The 22440-nt window shown below is 39.1% G+C and overlaps 1 protein-coding gene, 1 non-coding gene and 1 pseudogene across 2 annotated transcripts; all 3 read left to right on the top strand.

Annotated features, from left to right (window-relative positions):
* Window positions 1-3935: 3935 nt before the first annotated feature.
* Window positions 3936-4079, top strand: LOC137659377 (U1 spliceosomal RNA; annotated as a pseudogene).
* Window positions 4080-4960: 881 nt separating this feature from the next.
* LOC137659328 (myb-like protein X) lies at window positions 4961-15505 on the top strand. Its single transcript, XM_068394347.1, has 6 exons — window positions 4961-4997; window positions 5754-5891; window positions 6009-6242; window positions 6606-6823; window positions 14525-14826; window positions 15289-15505. Exons 1-6 carry the CDS (start codon window positions 4961-4963, stop codon window positions 15503-15505), a joined length of 1146 nt encoding a protein of 381 aa, XP_068250448.1.
* Window positions 13185-13347, top strand: LOC137659350 (U1 spliceosomal RNA). Its single transcript, XR_011047482.1, has one exon. It is a non-coding gene; the product is annotated as a U1 spliceosomal RNA (small nuclear RNA).
* Window positions 15506-22440: the final 6935 nt, after the last annotated feature.

The following is a 22440-nucleotide window of genomic DNA, read 5'->3' as shown; positions in this document are numbered from 1 at the left end:
GTAAAAGTGTTGATAGAAGTGAGTCCCAGTAAGTAGGAGAGACTGGGAGAGGAGAGAAGGATCTCAAGTAGTAGAGTAAAGGAGCAGTTTAAAGTAAAGATGCTTATCCCTGCTCAAGTGGGAGTGCAACTAAGATGGAGAGGAGGGATTGAATATTACTGTCAGAAGTATTGACAAGGGAGAAGACTTTGATTATGAGCTGTGTTAGCAAGGGGATCAGCTCTTCCAATGGCAAGGATGTAGCTTGGGCAATGATGGAAGGGATTGAAGGAGGGGAAGGAGGATTCTGAATAGGATTGGGGTTAGGATCAGGGTTGGACACAGGAATAGCAGCTGGCGTTGGAGCTGGAGCCAGCCTCCGAGGAGGTCTTTTTCGAGGTTTCCTCTTCGGCTTTGGTTTTGTCGTTTTTGTGGTCACTGCAGTAGGGTTAGAGACTTGCTGAGGATTCAGTCTTTTCTTCAGCCTTTTCAGGCGTTCTGGACATCTTTTGTTCCATGCATGATGTGGTTGGGAACATTTGGGGCACTTAGCCCACGTTTCTCTCCCTTCATTATGTTCATCAATGCAGTTCTGCGTTGGATGTTTGCCGCTACAGATTCCGCAGACGGTCCAACTTTTGCAATCAGACTTATGGCGCCCAAACCGTTGGCAGTGGAAGCATTGGAGTGGTTCCTTTTCTAAGTCCCTAATGGGAAAAGTTCCCCACAATCCGAGCTCTAGGGCAGGTGGTATAGGTCCAATGAAGGTGACAATGACTTCTTTGGTGGGTGTCTTGCCACTGCCCAATTTCTTCTTGACTTGGGCAACATTGTGGCATTCTTCAATGAAGGAGAGAGGCAGTTTAGTTTGGTAGTTGTAAACCTCCGCTTTCTTCTGTCTCTTGGCAGGATTCAGATAGGTAAGGGTGGTTTCCTTGTGGAGGTGATTCGTGCTTTCTTGCTCCTTTGGGGTGATAATGATATCACTTTTTAAGTTGGGCCTGGGTGTGAACTTGAGGCCAGGTTTGGCAGCTGCCATGGTGGCTACTGCCACAAATGATGGAGTTTCTCAGGTGACAGAGAGCTTGAATTTGGGTAGCTGGGATGAGCCTGGTTGTGCTGCTGCAACTGCGGTCTGTGTGTTGTCAATGGCCGTGGCCTCAGCTAGCGGCTGAGTAACAGCGGTCTGTGTGTTGTCAATGGCCGTGGCCTCAGCTAGCGGCTGAGTAACAGCGGTCTGTGTGTTGTCAATGGCCGTGGCCTCAGCTAGCGGCTGAGTAACAGCGGTCTGTGTGTTGTCAATGGCCGTGGCCTCAGCTAGCGGCTGAGTAACAGCGGTCTGTGTGTTGTCAATGGCCGTGGCCTCAGCTAGCGGCTGAGTAACAGCGGTCTGTGTGTTGTCAATGGCCGTGGCCTCAGCTAGCGGCTGAGTAACAGCGGTCTGTGTGTTGTCAATGGCCGTGGCCTCAGCTAGCGGCTGAGTAACAACGGCTAGGTTAAGGCTTGGGGCTGGTTGATTTCCAGCAATTGTTGTGGCCTCCTTCAAGAGTTGCAGATGATATAAGCTGGGTAATATGCGGAGCAGGTGATATAAGCTGGGTAATATGCTGAGCAGATGATAGAAGCTGGGTAATATGCAGAACAGGTGATATAAGCCGGGTAATATGCGGAGCAGGTGATATAAGCTGGGTAATATGCGGAGCAGATAATAGAAACTGGGTAATATGCGTAGCCAGTGATATAAGCTGGGTAATATGCGGAGCAGATGATATAAGCTGGGTAATGTGCGGAGCAGATGATATAAGCTGGGTAATATGCGGAGCAGATGATATAAGCTGGGTAATGTGTGGAGCAGATGATATAAGCTGGGTAATATGCGGAGCAGATGATATAAGCTGGGTAATATGCTTAGTAGATGATATAAGCTGGTAATATGCTGAGGAGATTGGTATAAGCTCCTGGTAATCTGCAGTGGACCGAACCAAGCAGATGCAAATCACTTATTATCAGGATATCTACTTGTTTAGATATTGAGTAGATGCAAAACTCTTATTATGACATCTACTTATTGAATATTAAATTTTTCTCTTAATGATTAATATTAGAGTCTTCATTTCTTTTCTTCTTTTTTTTTTGTCAATAATGGATTCTATAAATTGTGTAGCTTTCCATTTGTGTTACTTTGGCTATCAATATATATCAAGGGGTGTATGTATGATAGCAGCCACCTGTATGTAAATATATATGTATTTTTTGTAAAAGAAGACATTTTCCTTCGTTAGGATTTATTATAACTAAAAGATTTTCAAAATATTGAATAGGGGAAATCCCCTTTGGGGGTTTTAGAACTTAAGCTGTCAACAGACAAAGAATAAAAAATATTTAAAAATCACTTAGGAAAATAACTCTTTACAATAATTCAGTAAGATATATTTATTTATATGATTATAAAATGTTTCAAGCACGTCTCCATTAACTTAAATGTATCATATACATCAACTTGAAGAATTTATTGCATACAAACTAATATGAGGAGAAGTTTACTCAGTTCACCTCAGCTTGGATTCTGTGATGTGTGGCAAAAGCGGAAGGTTCCTTTAAGTAGGAAAACAATTTGGAATGTCTCATTTATTTGAGGCAAACATATGACACGAGACCGACGGGCTGTCGACGCATGAGCCCGTGTTCAGTCTATGTAGACTGAACAATCTATAAGCTGCGCAAGCAAGCAAGTGGCAGGAGCCTACTTAACTGGTACAGGGGACATCATGATCACGAAGGTGGTTCAAGGCCAGAGCAGGGTTAAGAATGGTCCTACGCGTCCCGAGTAGTGCTATCATACTGCTCCTATAGGCTTCAAGTAAAGGGGTCGCGCTCTATTTCTTTACATTTTTTCTGCTGTTATTCCAGAAATTTTACTGTTCTGGAATCCAGGCTGGAACCTATTATAAGGTGTGTACCAAACTGCAAAGAGAGTTACCGAAATGGACCAAAAGTATGTGTTTTCCTTTCCAAATACTGAGAAGGAAAAAACCAAGTGATTGCATGTTATCAGGAGAGCCGAATATGCCCTAACTAAAATAGTACAGGAAGTACTATATCTATTGTTGTAATAATTATAATTGCATTACATTGTTCATGTGGTATTGGTCACAGAATATCAGCCTCTTGTATAAGGATTTAATTCAAAGATTACCTAGCTGTTTACAAAATTACTTGGGTATTCACACATTCTTCCCTTGCTACTTACTCCTTCATTCTCTTTGATATCTTTCTCTCTCTCTCTCTCTCTCTCTCTCTCTCTCTCTCTCTCTCTCTCTCTCTCTCATTTTATGAAAATGTGTTATGCACTTTAATATTGCATTTAAACACTTTTCCGGTAACACAGCTACACTTCAAATCTAGTGATATTGAATCTGACACATCCTTCTTCGATAAGACAATTGGGAAGAACCTCACAGCTAAGAGCATTGCAAACATTAATAGTAAAAGATTAAAAATAAATCCGTCAAATACTTCAAGTAAAGAAAATATAGGCTACGGCAAGATCATGTGATTGTGCAAAAGATAATATTAAATAATTTCAAATTGCCTGAAATGTTTATTTATCTTGTTTTATTTTTTTAATTAATTTGTTAGAATCATTATTTTTTTCAGTATACAAGCGTAGTTTGGAATCAGTGGGTCTTGGAATAAGGCTACTGCCTCGGGAAAGTTTTATTTTAATTTTATTACTTTTTTCTGTCTAATTTTTCTTAGCCAGATTATTCAAAGTGTGAATGATCTCTTTAATTTTTCTATGAGGATTATCAGCTGTAAACTGTAACGAGAAACAACGTGTATATACTGTATAGTGAGTGGTGTATGATAGAAAGAAGGGTTGAGGATGGCCAGGTGTCCCGTCTCCATATCAATCGACCTACTCATGCCGACTTCTTCCCCCACTGACCAGGCCTGTACTTGAGAGGGCATTGGGTGGTTCCCCAAGGCGAGGCTCACCATTAAACTCTGGTGGTGCTGACCCTTGCGATTGACCCAAATGTGGTCAACTCGGGTACGAAATTTTGGGTAGCGGGGGACTGCTTTCGCGCTATCCCCAATAAAAACTCTATCTTGTATAAACTAAAAGTTTAATATGTCTGACGATATTCTGGGTAATAAAGTTTTCATACATGACCTTATGAATATTTTCAGAGGAGAATGATTCAATGCGTGAGGTATCGCCATATTGGTTATACTGAGGCTTGTCTTGGTTGGGTGTGGCTCTTGGCCAAGCTGATTCTCTTGCATATGTGTCTAGCAGACTCTGAAAAGTGTGATTGATCTGGGCGGAGCAATACTCTAAAAGCAGATTCTTGTGAGTTGAGATTTTGCAAGACGTTGACAACACCGGTCAGGTCTTCTACTCTTGGGGGCTATGACTGACCTTTAAATAGCCTCTGTCTGGAAATATGGTCCAGACAATCTGTGTGTGTATTGGTTATACAATGGATAAACTGAGGAGAAATAGACATTCATGATTTAGGAGCTTTTTTAGGCCGGCTCAGGCATAGAAGAATGGTTGACTTAATTTCTCTTAAGTTTAGTCCTCACAATCATCTTTTGCTATGGGCAGTTGTAGGGGTGTGTGTATGATGCCGGCCATGCCCCGTAACTTCATTATTTTCAACCGTATTGTTAAGAATACGCTGGGTCGCAGGTAAGGACAAGGTTTGTAGGTTAGGTGTGAAAGTTTATGTTAGTGGTACTCTGTACATGGTGGGGGTCCTGTCCATTATTATACATGTTAAAATAATCTGATTATGGGATTCTCAGTGTAATTATTTGATTTCCATTTTTACCGCCTGGAAGCAACGAATGCCAACGTCGGTCGTTCCCTTACCATAATGTAAACAAACCCGCGCCATACGGCGAGACGAAACTGTAGTGTGTTGTTCTGCCACCCGTGCCTTGTAACCTCAGTTGGACATTGAAACGCAACATGTGTAAAGTTGTTTTTGGTAATCCAACTCACGGAGGTAGATAGAAAGTATTAGAAAGAATGTATATTAAATGAAGAGAAATATCACACAGATAAAAAATCAAACTTTACCAGGTTATGGGCTCAGGATACTCCGAGCGCCAACAGTGAAATCAATCTCGTGAAAAAGGAGAATATTGGGAAGTAGAACAACATCATGTCCTACATTGTGGAAGGACTGAACTACAAGGGTGCCGTGACACAGAGAGATACACAAAATGGCGGGCGAAGACAGGAAAAAAAGGCATGAAATTCTGAATGAATTGAATTATTTCTATTGGGCGAAGAGAACTAAAGCTACTCTCACTCAGAATAGGTGGTGGGAATGTATAGATCCAAGATGTGCCGACGATCAAGACGACTGGACGCAAATGCAACTTCAAAGAAACAACGATGATGTACCGAGTTATATCACACAATGAGAGGATAATTTAGAGCTGGACGACATTATTGAATATACCAAAGCAAAAGCAGCATGGGATATTTTAAGTGATATCCACACAAAAATGGATATATTTCAAATTGTTGATGTGCTTGAAGAACTGTATAACTGCAGAAAAACTGTAGAAATGTCACTAAAAGAATATATAGCGTATTTATACAGATTGGCCAGGGATGTAAATGCAGCTTTAGGCGAAGAAGTAGCTCAATTTTGAAACTCAATGGTAGCTGCGTTTGTGCTGAGACTCTAGAGGTCTTAAACATATTCCCAAATATCAAATTTTGTTAAAGTCACAGTTCTGAAAAATTAAAGATTTAGATATCAAGACTGTAAAGTCAGTGCTGCTTTTCGAGGAGATACAAGATAAACTTGAAGCAAGAAAAGAAGAAAACCTTTTAGTTTATAAAATGAACTTTAGAAGAGATTCAAGAAAAGAAGATGGAAATTCAAGTACAAGTTATAAACGAGAAGAAGGCGCAAGAGGCTTTAAGAGAGAGGACAAAAGATTTGTCTGATATGCTTTTAGCCAGCCTGGACATATAGCAAGATACTGTTCAAAATTTGAAGAAAGAAGAGAAAGAAAAAAAGAAGATACAGAAGAAAGAAGAAACAATACCGAGGACAGACAAAATAAAAGAAGCAGGAAAAGAATACCTGGGAAGAAACCACAATATGACAGGGATAAAGACCATGAAAGTGAATATAAAGAAGAGGAGCTATCAGGAAAAGTTGCCAAAACCAGAACAGATACAAAGGCAATTGTTGCAGTAATTGAAAATGAAAGTGAAATGACAAAAAAAAGTGAATGTTATTTTGAATAAGTCACCAGTGAAAGAAGATTCCAAATTAATATGGAACTTGGATTCTGGTGCTAGTGATCACATAACACTTCATAAAGACATAGTTGTTGATTTTGATAGTAGCATCACAGGTAACGTAAAATGGGGCTATGGCAAGAAGTCTCCATTCTAGCCAGAGGAAAAGTGATTATGAAAATGAAAGACTAGTATGGTGAATACGAGTTGAAATTACAAAAAGCATACTGTGCCCCAAATCTAGTTCAAAACCTGTTGTCTGAAAGAAAATTGAATGAAAAGGGATTCTAGTTAGTTACCTACAAAGGTGTCAAACAAGTGAAAGATGTAAAATAAGTATTTCTGAAAGGATACTGGAATGAGGCAGCTCAGATGTATCAGTGCAAAGGCAAGAAAATTTTTCAAGGAAAGGAAAGAAATTTTAATAAGAATGAAGATATAGAAGTCACAGGAAATAGAGCAACGATAATTTTGTGGCAGAGAAGATTTGGACTTGTACTACCCTTACCCAAAGTTTGTGAAGCAAAAGCTAAACTTGAATACTGTACTACACAACATGCATGGACGGTAAGTCCAAAAATAAGCCAATGCCTGCAAGTGAATCAATAAGTAGTGAAGTACTGGAAATAGTACATAGTGATGTTTGTCAGATTCCTGAGCATCATCGAATGCAAGTGGAAGCCAATACCTTGTTACCTTTTTAGACCGCCATTCAAGGTACAATGGAATTGCTATAATGTAGACGAAAAGAGAAACAATGGAGAAATTCAAGGAATACATGGCCAAGGCAGAGAGGAAACACAACAGACTTTTGCAATGCCTCCACACTGATAATGGAGGAGAGTATGTCAACAAGGAATTCTCGGTTTTTCTTATAGGGAAAGGAATAGAGAGACGGCTGACAATCCCATTCTCTCCTCAAGATGCATGATAATAGAGTCTAGAGTACCTCACAAATTCTAGACTGAAGCCATATTTGGTGAAAAAATGATGGATAAAGTGGACTATATACTTAATGTTGTTACTGACTAAAAAGCCGCTACTAATGTCTTTTCGTAACAACTACTACTGCTCCCTTTACGGCTTCTAAGGAAAACGGGAGATATCTTTCCCACAATAAACTATTAATTAGTATAACCGATATTCAATAGTACTACAGTCATAAAATTCCCAATAATAGGACTACACTCTAAGTCCTTTCATCTACTGAGCAATCTCTACTGACATGGACTCAGTTCATAAGTCTTAATAAGATACAACGAGACAAGTTTGTTTTTATCTCTTTCTCTTACACGAGTAGTCACGGATAGATTTTCCGACCTTAGAGGACCGCAGTTTGTAGTCTCGCTTTCTATAAGTTGTACAAACTTTTTAGTATGAACACCTTGATGTTAAGTAAGTATTAGATCAATTCTTAATTACCAACTATGCATTAAAACAAGAACTTAAATCAATGGAGGATATCGAAACGCACTTGTTGAATTGTTGTCAAACTTATTTCAATAGCTAAAAGGTCAATTTTACATAAATGAGTGATTATGCAAAGACAAACTCAAGGGATTTATAAGGCAATGGCACTTTCACAAAATTACGACAAAGTTAAAAGAATAAGGGTATATCACCACTTCTAGTCTTATACACACACCACCACCACCACCACGACACCCGATAACAGATCAGCTCAAAGTTTGAGCCTGAGGCCCAGAGCAAAAAGCTGTCTCCTTTGTCGTGCATTCAGATTTTATTTGAGGAAAGCAGACAAGTTATACAATTACAAAGTATGTAAGACTGCCTACAAGATTTACCTTAACACAAAAAACCTTGAAGCAAATTCAAAGATCACCATAAAAACAAATTCAAAACATTCAGCATGTTATTTTAATCACATTTCTTAAATGTAATTAGCTGTTTGGTGGTGTGTGACAAATATGATCATGGGTAGTGTCACGCCCATTCATCTATGGAGGAGCGCGAACTAGGTGAATCATAGGGCGAACACTGCCCTCGTTGTCTTCTAGCCTTTGACCTCAACTGATGGATTCTCTGGCGAGATGTAAACAAGATACCTTCAACTACTACCACACATACAACACATTCGCCAGAAGTACATAAGTGAAACTTATTAAAACTGAAACATATATTAACATTTTGTAATCATATTTTACGTTGATTGACCATACGTAAAATGCTACATACTAAAACCATAGTCATGCATGAAACAAACAATAACGTAAGAGTGTCATTCTCTCGTAAAATGTGGTTCTTTAACTCTTATCATAATATGTAATAAAGAACATATTTCTACAAAATACGAAGACATACAAATTTCAGTTTCATGAATAAAGATACAAACGAAATAACATAATATCTGTTTGCCAATTACCCGACAAACGACAATTCTCAATAATCAATCAATCAATAACCTGTATGAACACGCAATACTAATAACCTTACGTTAAGAGGAAGATTATGGTTATACAGACGCATACACAAAAATGTTATGTTAAATCGTTGTGAGAGGAATTTCTCGCACTATTCTTCATGCAAATTACATCAAGAATAGAACAATGTCAATTGCCATAAACGAAATTTTATTCACGCTGTGGAATGGGAGAAACCTCGAATGTGACAACCTGAAATTGATTAAAGTGTTTGGCTGTGAAGCTTGAGCTAAGCTAAGGGAGAGACTGAAGCTCGAAGTTCAAGCAGAAAGATGTGTCTACATGGGGGTTTGCCCAGGCTGAAAGGGATTCAAGTTTCGGAACATCAACAAACAAGTCATGATCAATGCCATTAACATTGACTTTAAATAAGGGATTTACCCTTTCAAGATAAGGGAACCAGCAGTAGAAACTGCACCCAAGAAGCAAGCAGTAACTTTCTTCTTATCTGACTCGGACACTCATAATAACTCCAATTGGGGGAACCATTTCTCGGATGATAACACCAGCAATGAAAACAGGGAAGAAAATCAAGATAATCAAGAAGACAAACCTTAAAATTTTGAAAACAGTGAAGAAAATCAATAAGAATTTCCTGAAAAACAAGAAAATAACGATCATCAAGAAAATCATCAAAAGAACCATGACGAGGAACGTAATTTTGTCCAAGATCCCAAAGGATGAGGAAACCAAGGAAGTGCTAATGTTCCAGCATTATCCAAAAGACCCATTGACTGTCGAAGAAGCATTCAATTGTCCTGGCAAAGACAAATGAGAAGCTGCAATGATTTCCTACCTTACATCAAGAAATTTGTTTTTAATAAATGGCAACAGCACTGGGATAGTCAAGATGGCAATAAAATGAGGGAAGTAACAAATATCATATCAGCTTGGAGGTATGACATGATACCCCGAAAATGGGAGACGACTCTTTGTCGTCTCCGTATTGGTCACACACGATTGACACACGAGTTTCTTCTGAACGGCCAACACCAACCGTATTGTGAGGACTGTTTAGTACCTTTAACAGTGAGGCATTTGTTGCCCGAATGCCCTAATTTTACTAACTTAAGAAATAGATATTTGTTTGAGGCTCGAGGTGAGGATGGCAGGTTCATCTTTGCCAAGATTCTTGGACATGATGTGTCCTACTATGCGAACGGAATTTTTAGATTTCAGAAGCAGGTCTTCTGAAAACTATTTAACTATTGTAATGACTTCTTATCTTTTATGGTTTTAATTGAATTCTCTTTTATTTTTCATATATATAGAAAATGCTATCGGCATCAATGACCTTGGATGTTAGGATGCCAGAAAACTTTCAGTCAATCGATCAATCAATCTGCCTAACACCTGGTGTGGAATACCTCGAGACTTATTTGCATTCACTGCTGAAAATTTATGGTCTGTTGTACAGCATATCAAAACTAGATTCCAATGATCTACAAGTTACCCATGTCAAGGATTAAGTCTAGTATTTCTAACTGAACCAGTAAAGCTTGTCACTAGTATTTCGATAGAAGTTTAAAGAGAATTTGAATAACCATACGGATTTCAACTTAACTTGGGCGACATGACCAGATGACCTTCAGTTTGTGGTTTTTCTTAGCTCTCTCCACAGCTTTCTTTTTCCTTGGGTAATATGCTGAGAAGATAATATAAGCTGGGTAATATGCGGAGCAGATGATATAAGCTGTGTAATATGATGAGCTGATGATATAAGCTGGGTAATATGCTTAGTAGATGATATAAGCTGGTAATATGCTGAGGAGATTGGTATAAGCTCCTGGTAATCTTTACCGAATCGAACCAACCAGATGCAAATGAATTTTTATTAGGATATCTACTTGTTTAGATATTGAGAAGATGCAAAGCTCTTGTTATAATGACATCTTATTGAATATTAAATTTTTCTCTTAATGATTAATATTGGAGTCTTGATTTTCTTTTTTTTTTTTGCAATCATGAATTCTATAAATTGTGCTGCTTTCCATTTGTGTTACTTTGGCTATTAATATATATCTAGAGGTGTATGTATGATAGTGGCCACCCCTGTGTATATGTATATGTATTTTTGGGGTGTCTGCCGTTTATGGGGACAGGGATATCTTTCTTATTACTAGCCAAATCGTATTTCATTATGGGGTTGATGTTCTTTACAATTTTCTAACTTACCATAATATGATGTTAATTTATCGTTTTGACTAATAACACAATTTACCTTTACCACGGCAATATTTTCTAAGTTCAGCATGGTCCGTACGCAAGTCACGGGTAGCTCCTGCATAGTTTCCAACTTTCCCGATAGACAGAGCCCGTGTCATCCCAGTCTAAGAAACGTTCGGTTTTACAAATTAATACTGTCCCGTCAATCTACATATTTACCCCTTAGTTAAGTATGTAGTTTTTAAGGACACGTCATGTTTAGTGACATTTGATACTGCTGGGATATTTATCATGAAATGTTATGTTAGAAAAAGGCCGTTACAATGCGTCGTACGCTGAAGCCACGGCCAACTTACTCGGTCGTAAAATTTCCCGCAATCATTGTTTCCTGCCTGATTATAATAACACACGTTTGGCGGCGCTCGATTCGCATATCAGCTGGTCGCGCAAGCATGAACAGTTTTCGATGTTCGTACGTATGTTTTCGCTAATTTCAACAATTTTCATTTTAATCTCTTGTTAAGATTGTTATTTCTTTCGAAATCGTCCTAAAATTATGCCGAATACTATTTTGTTTTATATACAAACAAAGGTTAGGTTATCCAGCATCTAGTTAAGATATTTCGTCAGATAAAGCCAGTGTCAAACAAAGCAACCGAACTAACCCTTTCGTGGGCCGCGTGATTTCAAATTTTTAATCCCCCCCATGACCCGAGATTGACCTACAGCCGACCCTTTCCAGCTCTAACCGCCGTGATGGATAGACCTGTTCCGTATAGTTTCTCTGTGAGTGATATTTTCGAGTTTATCTCCCGTATTGATCAGATTGATGCAATTAAGACCCTCAGATATATACATCTACGTGATTTCACTCGTGTTACCCCCGAATTCTTTCACTATTTATTTCGAGAAGGCCTCTTAAGGGATTTTAGAGGTACATGTAAAAAGTGTAAAACAGGTGATGTGGCCCTGATGTGGTTTTAGCGACTACGAAATTTAAGGTAAGCCTGAGTAACCTATAATATGATCATGTGGATAAGATATAATTTTGAGTGCTGCCCAAAGCTTCTTTTCTGTAGGAGAGAGACTTACGAAGGGGGTCCGGGGGCTTGCCCCCGGGTAGGGGTAGTGACCTGGGAACTACTAGGATTGGTTAGGTTTGGTTTGTGGGGTTTGTATGTTAGCAACAGTGTTTGGGGGGTCGCAGGGGGGCGTCAGCCCCCCCGTTTAGTTCACGATGAAGGTAAGGACATGGAACTTCTTTTCTGTAGGAGAGAGACTTACGAAGGGGGTCCGGGGGCTTGCCCCCGGGTAGGGGTAGTGACCTGGGAACTACTAGGATTGGTTAGGTTTGGTTTGTGGGGTTTGTATGTTAGCAACAGTGTTTGGGGGGTCGCAGGGGGGCGTCAGCCCCCCCGTTTAGTGCACGATGAAGGTAAGGACATGGCTTGTAGGTCAGGTTAGGAGGGGAATTTTGGGTTAGTTGTCCATTTTTCTCGCACATTTCCGACATCCATGACCAGAGGGTTCCTAGTATGTAGATTGTTGGGACAAGCATTTACAAAACCAGTGAATTTAATATTTCATTCCGTGATCATTCCCGCGAAAAAGAGCAGATTTTCCTACTTAGTTTCCAACTTTCCCGATAGATAGAGCCCGTGTCATCCCAGTCTAAGAAACCTTCGGTTTTACAATTTAATACTGGTTTTACAATTTAATACTGTCCCGTCAATCTACATATTTACCCCTTCGTTAAGTTTGTAGTTTTTAAGGACACGTCATGTAATCATTCCCGTAAAAAGAGCCGATTTCGGACTTTTTTTTACTCGATTTCAAGAAACATTCGGTTTTACAATTTAATACTGTCCCGTCAATCTACATTATTTAACAAATCATTCCCGTAAAAAAGAGCCGATTTCGGACTTTTTTACCTCGATTTTCGGCCGGTCAAAGGGCTGTCCCCATAAACGGCAGAGGCTCCGTATTTTTTGTAAAGAAAGCCATTTTCTTTCGTTAGGATTTATTATAACTAAAAGATTTTACGAAATATTTAACAGGAGAAATCCCATTTGGGGGTTTTAGAACATATGCTGTCAACAGACAAAGAATAAAAAATATTTAAAGATCACTTGAAGAAAATATCTCTACAATAATTCAGTAAGCTATATTTATATATAAGATTTTAAAATGGTTCAAGCACGTTTCCATTATTTTAAATGTATCATATACATAAGCTTGAAGAATTTATTACATACAAACTAATATGCGTAGACGTTTACTCAGTTCACCTCAGCTTGGATGCTGTGATGTGTGGCAAGAGCATACTTACCTGGCACAGGGGACACCATGATCACGAAGGTGGTTCCCCCAAGGCGAGGCTCACCATTGCACTCCGGTGGTGCTGACCCTTGCGATTGACCCAAATGTGGTCAACTCGGGTGCGAAATTTTTGGTAGCGGGGGACTGCGTTCGCGCTATCCCCCAATAAACATTCTACATTATTTTGTAAAAACATAAGAGTTTAATATGCTTGTGGATATTCTGGGTAATAAAGTTGTCATATATGACCTCATTGATATTTTCAAAGTAGGATGATTCAACGCGTGGAGTATCACCCTATTGGTTATACTGAGGCTTGTCTTGGCCATGCTGATTCTCTTGCACATGTGTCTAGAAAAGTCTGAAAAGTAAGATTGCTCTAGGCGGAGCAATACTCTAAAATTAGATTCTTGTGAGCTGAGATTTTGCAAGACCCTGACAACAATGGTCTGGTCTTCTACTCCTGGGGGCTATGACTAACCGTTACAGAGCCTCTGTCCGGGCAATCTGTGTGTGTGTATTGGTTATACAATGGTAAACTGAGGAGAAATAGACATTCATGATTTAGGAGCATAGATGAATGTTTGACTTAATTTCTCTTAAGTTTAGTCCTCACATTAATTGTTTGCTTGGGGCAGTTTTAGGGGTTTGTGTATGATGCCGGCCATGCCCCGTAGTTTCCTTATTTTCAACCTTATTGTTAAGAATATACTGGGTCGCAGGTAAGGACAAGGTACGTAGGTTAGGTATGAAAGTTTATGTTAGTGGTATTCTGTTCATGCTGGGGGTCCTGTCCATTAATGTTCATGTTAAAATAATCTGATTATGTGATTCTCAGTTCTGTTTCTTTGTAATTATTTGATTTCAATTTTACTGCCTGGAAGCAACGAATGCCAACGTCGGCCATTCCCTTACCATAATGTAAACAAACCTGCCCCATACGGCGAGACGAAACTGTAGTGTGTTGTTCTGTCACCCGTACCTTGTAACCTCAGTTGGACATTAAAACGTAACATGTGTAAAGGTGTTTTTGGTAAATCAACTCACTAAGGTAGATAGAAAGTATTAGAAAGAATGTGTATTAAATGAAGAGAAATATCACACACAATAAAAAATCAAACTTTACAAGGTTATGGGCCCAGGATACTCCGAGCACCAACAGTGAAATAAATCTCGTAAAAAAAGGGGAAAATTAGGAAGTAGAACAACATCATGTACTACATCGTGGAAGGACTGAACTACAAGGGTGCCGTGACACAGAGGTACACAAAATGGTGGGCGAAGACAGAGAAAAAAAAGGCATAAAATTCTGAATGAATTGAATTATTTCTGTTGGGCGAAGAGAACTAATGCTACTCTCACTCAGAAGAGATGGTGGGAATGTATAGATCCAAGATATGCCGACGATTCAGACAACTGGATGCAAATGCAACTTCAAAGAAACAACGATGATGCACTGAGTTATATCACACAAAGAGAGGATAATTTAGAGCGGGACATCATTGTATGTACCAAAGCAAAAGAAGCATGGGATATTTTAAGTGATATCCACACAAAAATGGATACATTTCAAATTGTTGATGTGCTTGAAGAACTGTGTAACAGCAGAAAAACTGAAAAAATGTCAATGAAGGACTATATAGCGTATGTATACAGATTGGGCTGGGATGTAAATGCAGCTTTAGGGGAAAAAGTAGCTCAATTTTGAAACTCAATGGTAGCTGTGTTTGTGCTGTGAGGTCTTAAACATATTACCAAATATCAAATTTTGTTAAAGTCACAGTTCTCAAAAATTGAAGATTCAAATATCAAAACTGTAAAGTCAGTGCTGCTTTTCGAGGAGATGCAAAATAAACTCGAAGCAAGTAAAGAAGAAAACCTTTTAGTTATAAAGTGAACTTCAGAAGAGATTCTAGAAAAGAAGAAAACCTTTTAGTTTATAAAATGAACCTCAGAATAGATTCAAGAAAAGAAGATGGAAATTCAAGTACAAGTTATAAAAGAAAAGAAAGCGCAAGAGGCTTTAAGAGAGGAAAAAAGATTTGTCTGATATGCTTGTAGCCAGCCTAGACATATAGCAAGATATTGTTCAAAATTATAAGAAAGAATAGATAATGAAGAAACAAGAAACAATACCGAGGACAGACAAAATAAGAGAAGCAGGAAAAGAATATCAGGGAAGAAAGCACAATATGACAGTGATAAAGATTGTGAAAGTAAATCCAAAGAAAATGAGCTATCAGGAAAACTTGCCAAAACCAGAACAGATACAAAGGCAATTGTTGCAGTAATTGAAAATGAAAATGAAATGACAGAAAAATAGAATGCTATTGTGAACAAGTCACCTTTGAAAGAAGATTCCAAATTAATATGGAACTTGGATTCTGGTGCTTGTGATCACATAACTCCTCATAAAGACAGTTGTTGAGTTTGATAATAGCATCACAAGTAACATAAAATGGGGCAATGACAGGAAGTCTTCAGTTTTAAGTAGAAGAAAAGTGATTATGGAAATGAAAGACCAGTATGGTGGATGTGAGTTGAAATTACAATAAGTATACTATGCCCCAAATCTAGATCAAAACCTGATGTCTGAAAGGAAATTCGATGAAAAGGGTTTTAAGTTGGTTACTTACAAAGGTGGCAAACAAATGAAATATATAAAAGAAGTATTTCTGAAAGGATACTGGAATGAGGCAGCTCAGATGTATCAGTGCAAAGGCAAGAAATTTTTTCAAGGAAAGGAAAGAAATTTTAATAAGAATGAAGATATAGAAATCACGGGAAATAGAGCAACGCTAAATTTGTGGCAGAGAAGATTTGGACTTGTACTACCCTTACACAAAGTTTGTGAAGCAAAAGCTAAACTTGAATACTGTACTACACCACCTGCATGGAAGGTAAGTCCAAAAATAAGCCAATGCCTGCAAGTGAATCAAGAAGTAGTGAAGTACTGGAAATAGTACATAGTGGTGTTTGTCAGATTGCTGAGCATCATCGAATGCAAGTGGAAGCCAATACTTAGTTACCCTTTTAGACCGCCATTCAAGGTACAATGGAATTGCTATAATGGAGACGAAAAGTGAAACAATGGAGAAATTCAAGGAATACATGGCCAAGGCAGAGAGGAAACACAACAGACTCTTGCAATGCCTCCACACTGATAATGGAGGAGAGTATGTCAGCAAGGAATTCTCTGTGTTTATTATAGAGAAGGGAATGGAGAGACGGCTGACTATCCCGTTCTTTCCTCAAGATGCATGATAATAGAGTCTGGAGTACTTCACAAATTCTGGACTGAAGCCATTTGTGGTCGAAAAATGATGGATAAAGTGGACTATATACTTGATGTTATTACTGACTAAAAAGTCGCTATAAATGTCTTTTCGTAACAACTACCACTGCTCCCTTTACGGCTTCCAAGGAATAACGGGAGATATCTCTCCTCCAATAAACTATCAATTAGCATAACTGATGTTCAATAGTACTTCAGTCATATAATTCCCAATAATTATGAGCAGTCCCTACTGACATGGACTCAGTTCACAAGTCTCAATAAGATACAAAGAGACAAGTTTGTTTTTATCTCTCTCTCTCTCTCTCTCTCTCTCTCTCTCTCTCTCTCTCTCTCTCTCTCTCTCTCGTGAGTACTCACGGATAGATTTTCCGACCTTAGAGGACCGCAGTTTGTAGTGTCGTTTTCTATAAGTTGCACAAACTTCTTAGTATGAACACCTTGATGTTAAGTAAGTATTAGATCGAGTCTTAATTACCAACTATGCGTTAAAACAAGAGCATAGATCAATGGAGGATATCGAAACGCACTTGTTAAATTGTTGTCAAACTTATTTTAATAGCTAAAAGTTAAATTTTACATAAATGAGTGATTATGCAAATACAAACTCAAGGGATTTATAAGGCAATGGCACTTTCACAAAATTACGACAAAGTTAAAAGAATAAGGGTAAATCACCACTTCTAGTCTTATACACACACACCACCACCACCACGACACCTGATAACAGATCAGTTCAAAGCTTGAGCCTGAGCCCCAGAGCAAAAAGCTGTCTCCTTCGTCGTGCATTCAGATTTTATACGGGGAAAGAAGACAAGTTATACAATTTCAAAGTATGTAAGACTGCCTACAAGATTTACATTAACACAAAAAACCTTGAAGCAAATTCAAAGATCAACATAAAAACAAATCCAAAACACACAGCATGTTATTTTAATCACATTTCTTAAATGTAATTAGCTGTTTGGTGGTGTGTGACAAATATGATCATGGGTAGTGTCACGCCCATACATCTATAGAGGAGCGCGAACTAGGTGAATCATAGGGCGAACACTGCCCTCGTTGTCTTCTATCCTTTGACCTCAACTGATGGATTCTCTGGCGAGATGTAAACAAGATACCTTCAACTACTACCACACATACAACACATTCGCCAGAAGTGCATAAACGAAACTTATTATTAAAACTGAAACATCTATTAACATTTTGTAATCATATTTTATGGTGATTGACCATACGTAAAATGCTACATACTAAAACCATAGTCATGCATGAAACAAACAATAACGTAAGAGTGTAATTCTCTCGTAAAATTTGGTTCTTTAACTCTTATCATAATATGCAATTAAGAACATATTTCTACAAAATACGAAGACATGCAAATTTTGGTTTCATGAATAGAGACACAAACGAAATAACATAATTTCTGTTAACCAATTACCCGACAATTGACAATTCTCAATAAAAAATCAATCAATAACCTGTATGAACACGCAATTCTAATAACCTTACGGTAAGAGGAAGATTATGGTTATATACATGCATACACAAAAATGTTATGTTAAATCGTTGTGAGGGGAATTTCTTGCACTATTCTTCATGCTAATTACATCAAGAATAGAACAATGTCTATTGCCATAAACGAAATTCTATTCGCGCTGTGGAATGGGAGAAACCTCAAATGTGACAACCTGAAATTGATTGAAGTGTTTGGTTGTGAAGCTTGAGCTAAGCCTAGGGAGAGACTGAAGCTCGAAGTTCAAGCAGAAAGATGTGTCTACATGGGGGTTTGCCCAAGCCAAAAGGGATTCAAGTTGCGGAACATCAACAAACAAGTCATGATCAATGCCATTAACATTGATTTTAAAAGAAGAGATTTACCCTTTCAAGATAAGGGAACCAACAGTAGAAACCGCACCCAAGAAGCAAGCAGTAACTTCTTATCTGACTCGGACACTCATAGCAACTCCAATTGGGATAACCATTTCTTAGATAATAACACCAGCAATAAAAACAGGGAAGACAATCAAGATAATCAAGAAGACAAACCATAAAATTTTGAAAACAGTGAAGAAAATCAATAAGAATTACCTGAAAAACAAGAAAATAACAATCATCAAGAAAATCATGAAGAGAACCATGACGAGGAACGTAATTTTATCAAAGATCCCAAAGGACGGGGAAACCAAGGAAGTGCCAATATTGCAAGGTCAATACATATTTCCAGCATTTTCCAAATTACTTATTGACTGTCGAAGAAGCATTCAATTTTCCTGTCAAAGACAAATGAGAAGCTGCAATGCTGCAAGAAATGAAATGTTATAAAGCATGGACTCCTGGAAAATAGTGCCAAGACCAACAGGACACAAATTGATTGATTGCAAGTTGTTATTCAGAAGAAAAAACATTGAAGTAGGTGAGGTAGGGGTACATAAAGCAAGACTTGTGGCCTGGGGGTTCTGCCTAACACCTGATGTGGACTACCTCGAGACTTACGATCCTGTAGTGAGGAAATCAAGCACTTGACTGTTACTTGCATTAGCTGCTGAAAATTCATGGTCTGTTGAACAGCTTGACGTTAATTCAGCCTATCAAAACTAGATTCCAATGATCTACAAGTTACCCATGTCAAGGATTAAGTCTAGTATTTCTAACTGAACCAGTAAAGCTTGTCACTAGTATTTCGATGGAAGTTTAAAGAGAATTTGAATAACCATATGGATTTCAACTTAACTTGGGCGACATGACCAGATGACCTTCAGTATGTGGTTTTTCTTACCTCTCTCCACAGCTTTCTTTTTCCTTGGGTAATATGCTGAGCAGATAATATAAGCTAGGTAATATGCAGGGCAGAGGATATAAACTGAGTATTATGCGGAGCAGGTAATATAAGCTGGGTAATATGCTTGGTAGATGATATAAGCTGGTAATATGCTGAGGGGATTGATATAAGCTTCTGGTAATCTGTACCGAATCGAACCAAGCAGATGCAAATCACTTATTATGAGGACATCTACTTATTTAGATATTGAGAAGATGCAAAGCTCTTGTTATAAGGACATCTTATTGAATATTAAATTTTTCTCTTAATGATTAATATTGGAGTCTTCATTTTTTTTTTCATGATTCTATAAATTGCGCAGCTTTCCAATTGTGTTACTTTGGCTATCAATATATATTTAGAGGTGTATGTATGATAGCGGCTACCTCTATGTATATGTATATGTATTTTTTGTAAAAAAAAGACATCTTCCTTCGTTAGGATTTATTTTACCTAGAATATTTTCCGAAATATTAAATAAGGGACATCCCCTTAGGGGGTTTCAGAACATAATCTGTCAATAGACAAAGAATAGAAAATATCTCTTTACAATAGTTCTATAAGACATATTTATTTATAAGATTTTAAAATGGTTCAAGCACTTTTCCATTAACTTGAATGTATTATATACATAAGCTTGAAGAATTTATTACATACAAACTAATATGAGGAGACGTTTACTCAGTTCACCTCAGCTTGAATGCTGTGATGTGTGGGAAGAGCTCAGTGTTCGCTTAGACTCGGTGTCGACAACTACTCTTGGATTATGTGCATCGTAACCTACCGAAATTTTCACTGTGATTCCCGTAGAGTTCAACCACGATGTCTATTCGGTATCTGGGAGAACCTGGGTGGGGTTATTACCCTATAGAAAACAGACATTGTGATGAGTATCCAACCTGTACATGTGATTTCTGTGATGGCTATAAGGAGCAACGTAAATTCATTTTCAAGAAATTGAAAGGATATAACTACACTGTAAATCCAGTAGTGAAATACCACCATTCCCACTGTCTCTGTGAGGAATGTAAAGATCTCTCTGACCAGCTTATAAAGTGTACTAAGGAAATAACCCGTATGGAAAAGAACAAGAAAAAGAAGACTTCTATAGACTCTTCACCAGTGCCAGAACCAGCCCCAGCATCGCCACTTGTGACTCCAAGGACTGAGAGCACAGACTCGTCCTTGTCTGTCCCTACAACTCCTCAGCAATTAGGTGCAACTGCAGTCATCCCTCCTACCAACGAGCCTGAGTCCTCCAACGCCATGGAGACCGAACAGGGGGCCCACTCTATGGACTGCAACTGCACAGATTGCCTCCAGACACTTCTGCAAGAAGCCACTGTTATACAAGAGAACATCCCAGCTACACAGCCAAAGAAACCTCTGCCAAAGTTTCGACTTTCACAGGCAAACCACGAGCTCTCTTATGCCTCTGTTGCTGCCATGGCTGCCAAACCTGGCATGCAACTCACTGCAAGACCTAACAGGAAAGGTGATCTTATCATCTATCCCAAGGACATTGAGACAGCCAGATTCCTTCAGGAAGACTCCACCTTAACACTGCTGGATCCTGCTTTTATCAGGAAGAAGGCAGTCATTACCAGGTATCCTGTGACGATGCCTATCTCCATTGTGACCTCGTGCAGCAATATTGACTGTGCTGTTCGCTGCACAAGCAAGGATGACGTTCCTGTTCAACGCCTAATTGCCACCTTTATAGGTCCAGTTCCTTCCAAACTGGACTTAGGAGTCTGGGGTACTTTCCCCATCGAGGATTACACACCTGAGCCCCTTCGATGTTACAGATGCCAACGCTTTGGACATCATAAAGAAGAATGCAGAGGCCCCATTATTTGCGGTGTCTGCAGCCAGCGACATAGCACAGAAGTGTGCATAAAGGCCCATAAAGAAGGACGACAAACCACATCCAAGTGCCCCAATTGTTCCAAGCCACACCATGCTTGGAATAAGCGCTGCCCAGAGCGTCTCAAGAGGATAGCAGCTATGAAGAATACATCCTCTTCAAACCAAAACAAACCAGCTTCATCCCAGCCACCTAAAGAACAGAGAACTCCTCGCCAGAGAAGACCAACTCAGCCAACTCCTGCTCCTACTTCTACATCTACAATAGCTCCTGCATCTACACCTACAACTGCTCCTAAAAAGGATCAGCAACGACCTGCAACTGTTCCTAGGAAAGATCAGCACCGACCTGCAACTGCTCCCCAAAGGGACCAACAACGACCTACAACTGTTCCTAAGAAGGATCAGCACCGACCTGCAACTGCTCCCCAAAGGGACCTGCAACGACCTTCATCCTCTTCCCCTTCCCAAACCTTGACTCAAGCAATTGAGTCTCTCACCTTGCAAGACCTCATACCTATCGCCTTCCAGATCCTTACCAAAGTCCTCTCCCTCTCATCAACCTCCACCTTCCAGCAACTCCTGCAACAGTTCCAGTTCTCAGCCACTGAGCAGAGATAATCCTTCCCTACTTGCAATCCTTCCCTTCCCAATTCCCTATTCCTAAATGGAGAATAGTTATTACAAGGCTGTCTTCCTCATAAGGAAACAGCTCTTGTTTTTCCTGTCTCCCACCCTCTTTCCCTGTTAACCCTCCTCTTACCCTATCCTTAGGGGGCCTTTCTCGTGCCAGCTGACCGAGCGCAGCACAGTTTTGGCCTCCTCCCCCTTTTCCACCACAAAGAGCAGGAATAAACTTCTTTGTTTAAACCTACTCCTTTACTCTCCTACTAAAAATTCCTTCACTCCTCTCCCAGTCTCTTTTACTTACTGGGACTTACTACTATCAATACTTTATCCTCTTACTAAAAACTTTCTTTCGTGGACCTAAAAGGGAGACCCCCTTTTCGGGTTACTATCTACCCCTTGTCACGTCTTGTACCATTCCATTCCATTCCATCATTCATTTATCATCCTTACATATCATTTCCTTTAACTATCCCTAACCTGACATTCCTTTTCCTATTATTACCTAACGTTCCATTTACTAATACAAATTTTACTCCTTGGAGTATACCTTTTACAAACCCAATCCTATTACGGGCTGCCCAAAGGCAAGAGCCCGTGTCATGCTATATGCATGGCAATCTACACACACACACACACAGGGAAGAGC

This window comes from Palaemon carinicauda, chromosome 19, assembly GCF_036898095.1.
Source record: "Palaemon carinicauda isolate YSFRI2023 chromosome 19, ASM3689809v2, whole genome shotgun sequence".
Taxonomy (NCBI): domain Eukaryota; kingdom Metazoa; phylum Arthropoda; class Malacostraca; order Decapoda; family Palaemonidae; genus Palaemon; species Palaemon carinicauda.
This window is presented reverse-complemented; position numbering and strand designations above follow the sequence as displayed.

Bases quoted from the DNA above. Each gene is read 5' to 3' on its own strand.
- LOC137659328 (XM_068394347.1), top strand. From the start codon at position 4,961: ATGTGTAAAGTTGTTTTTGGTAATCCAACTCACGGAG. The intron at 4,998-5,753 runs GTAGATAGAAAG...GAAAAATTAAAG, and splicing joins TGGTAATCCAACTCACGGAG to ATTTAGATATCAAGACTGTA. The intron at 14,827-15,288 runs GTATGTATACAG...ATTATAAGAAAG, and splicing joins TCAATGAAGGACTATATAGC to AATAGATAATGAAGAAACAA.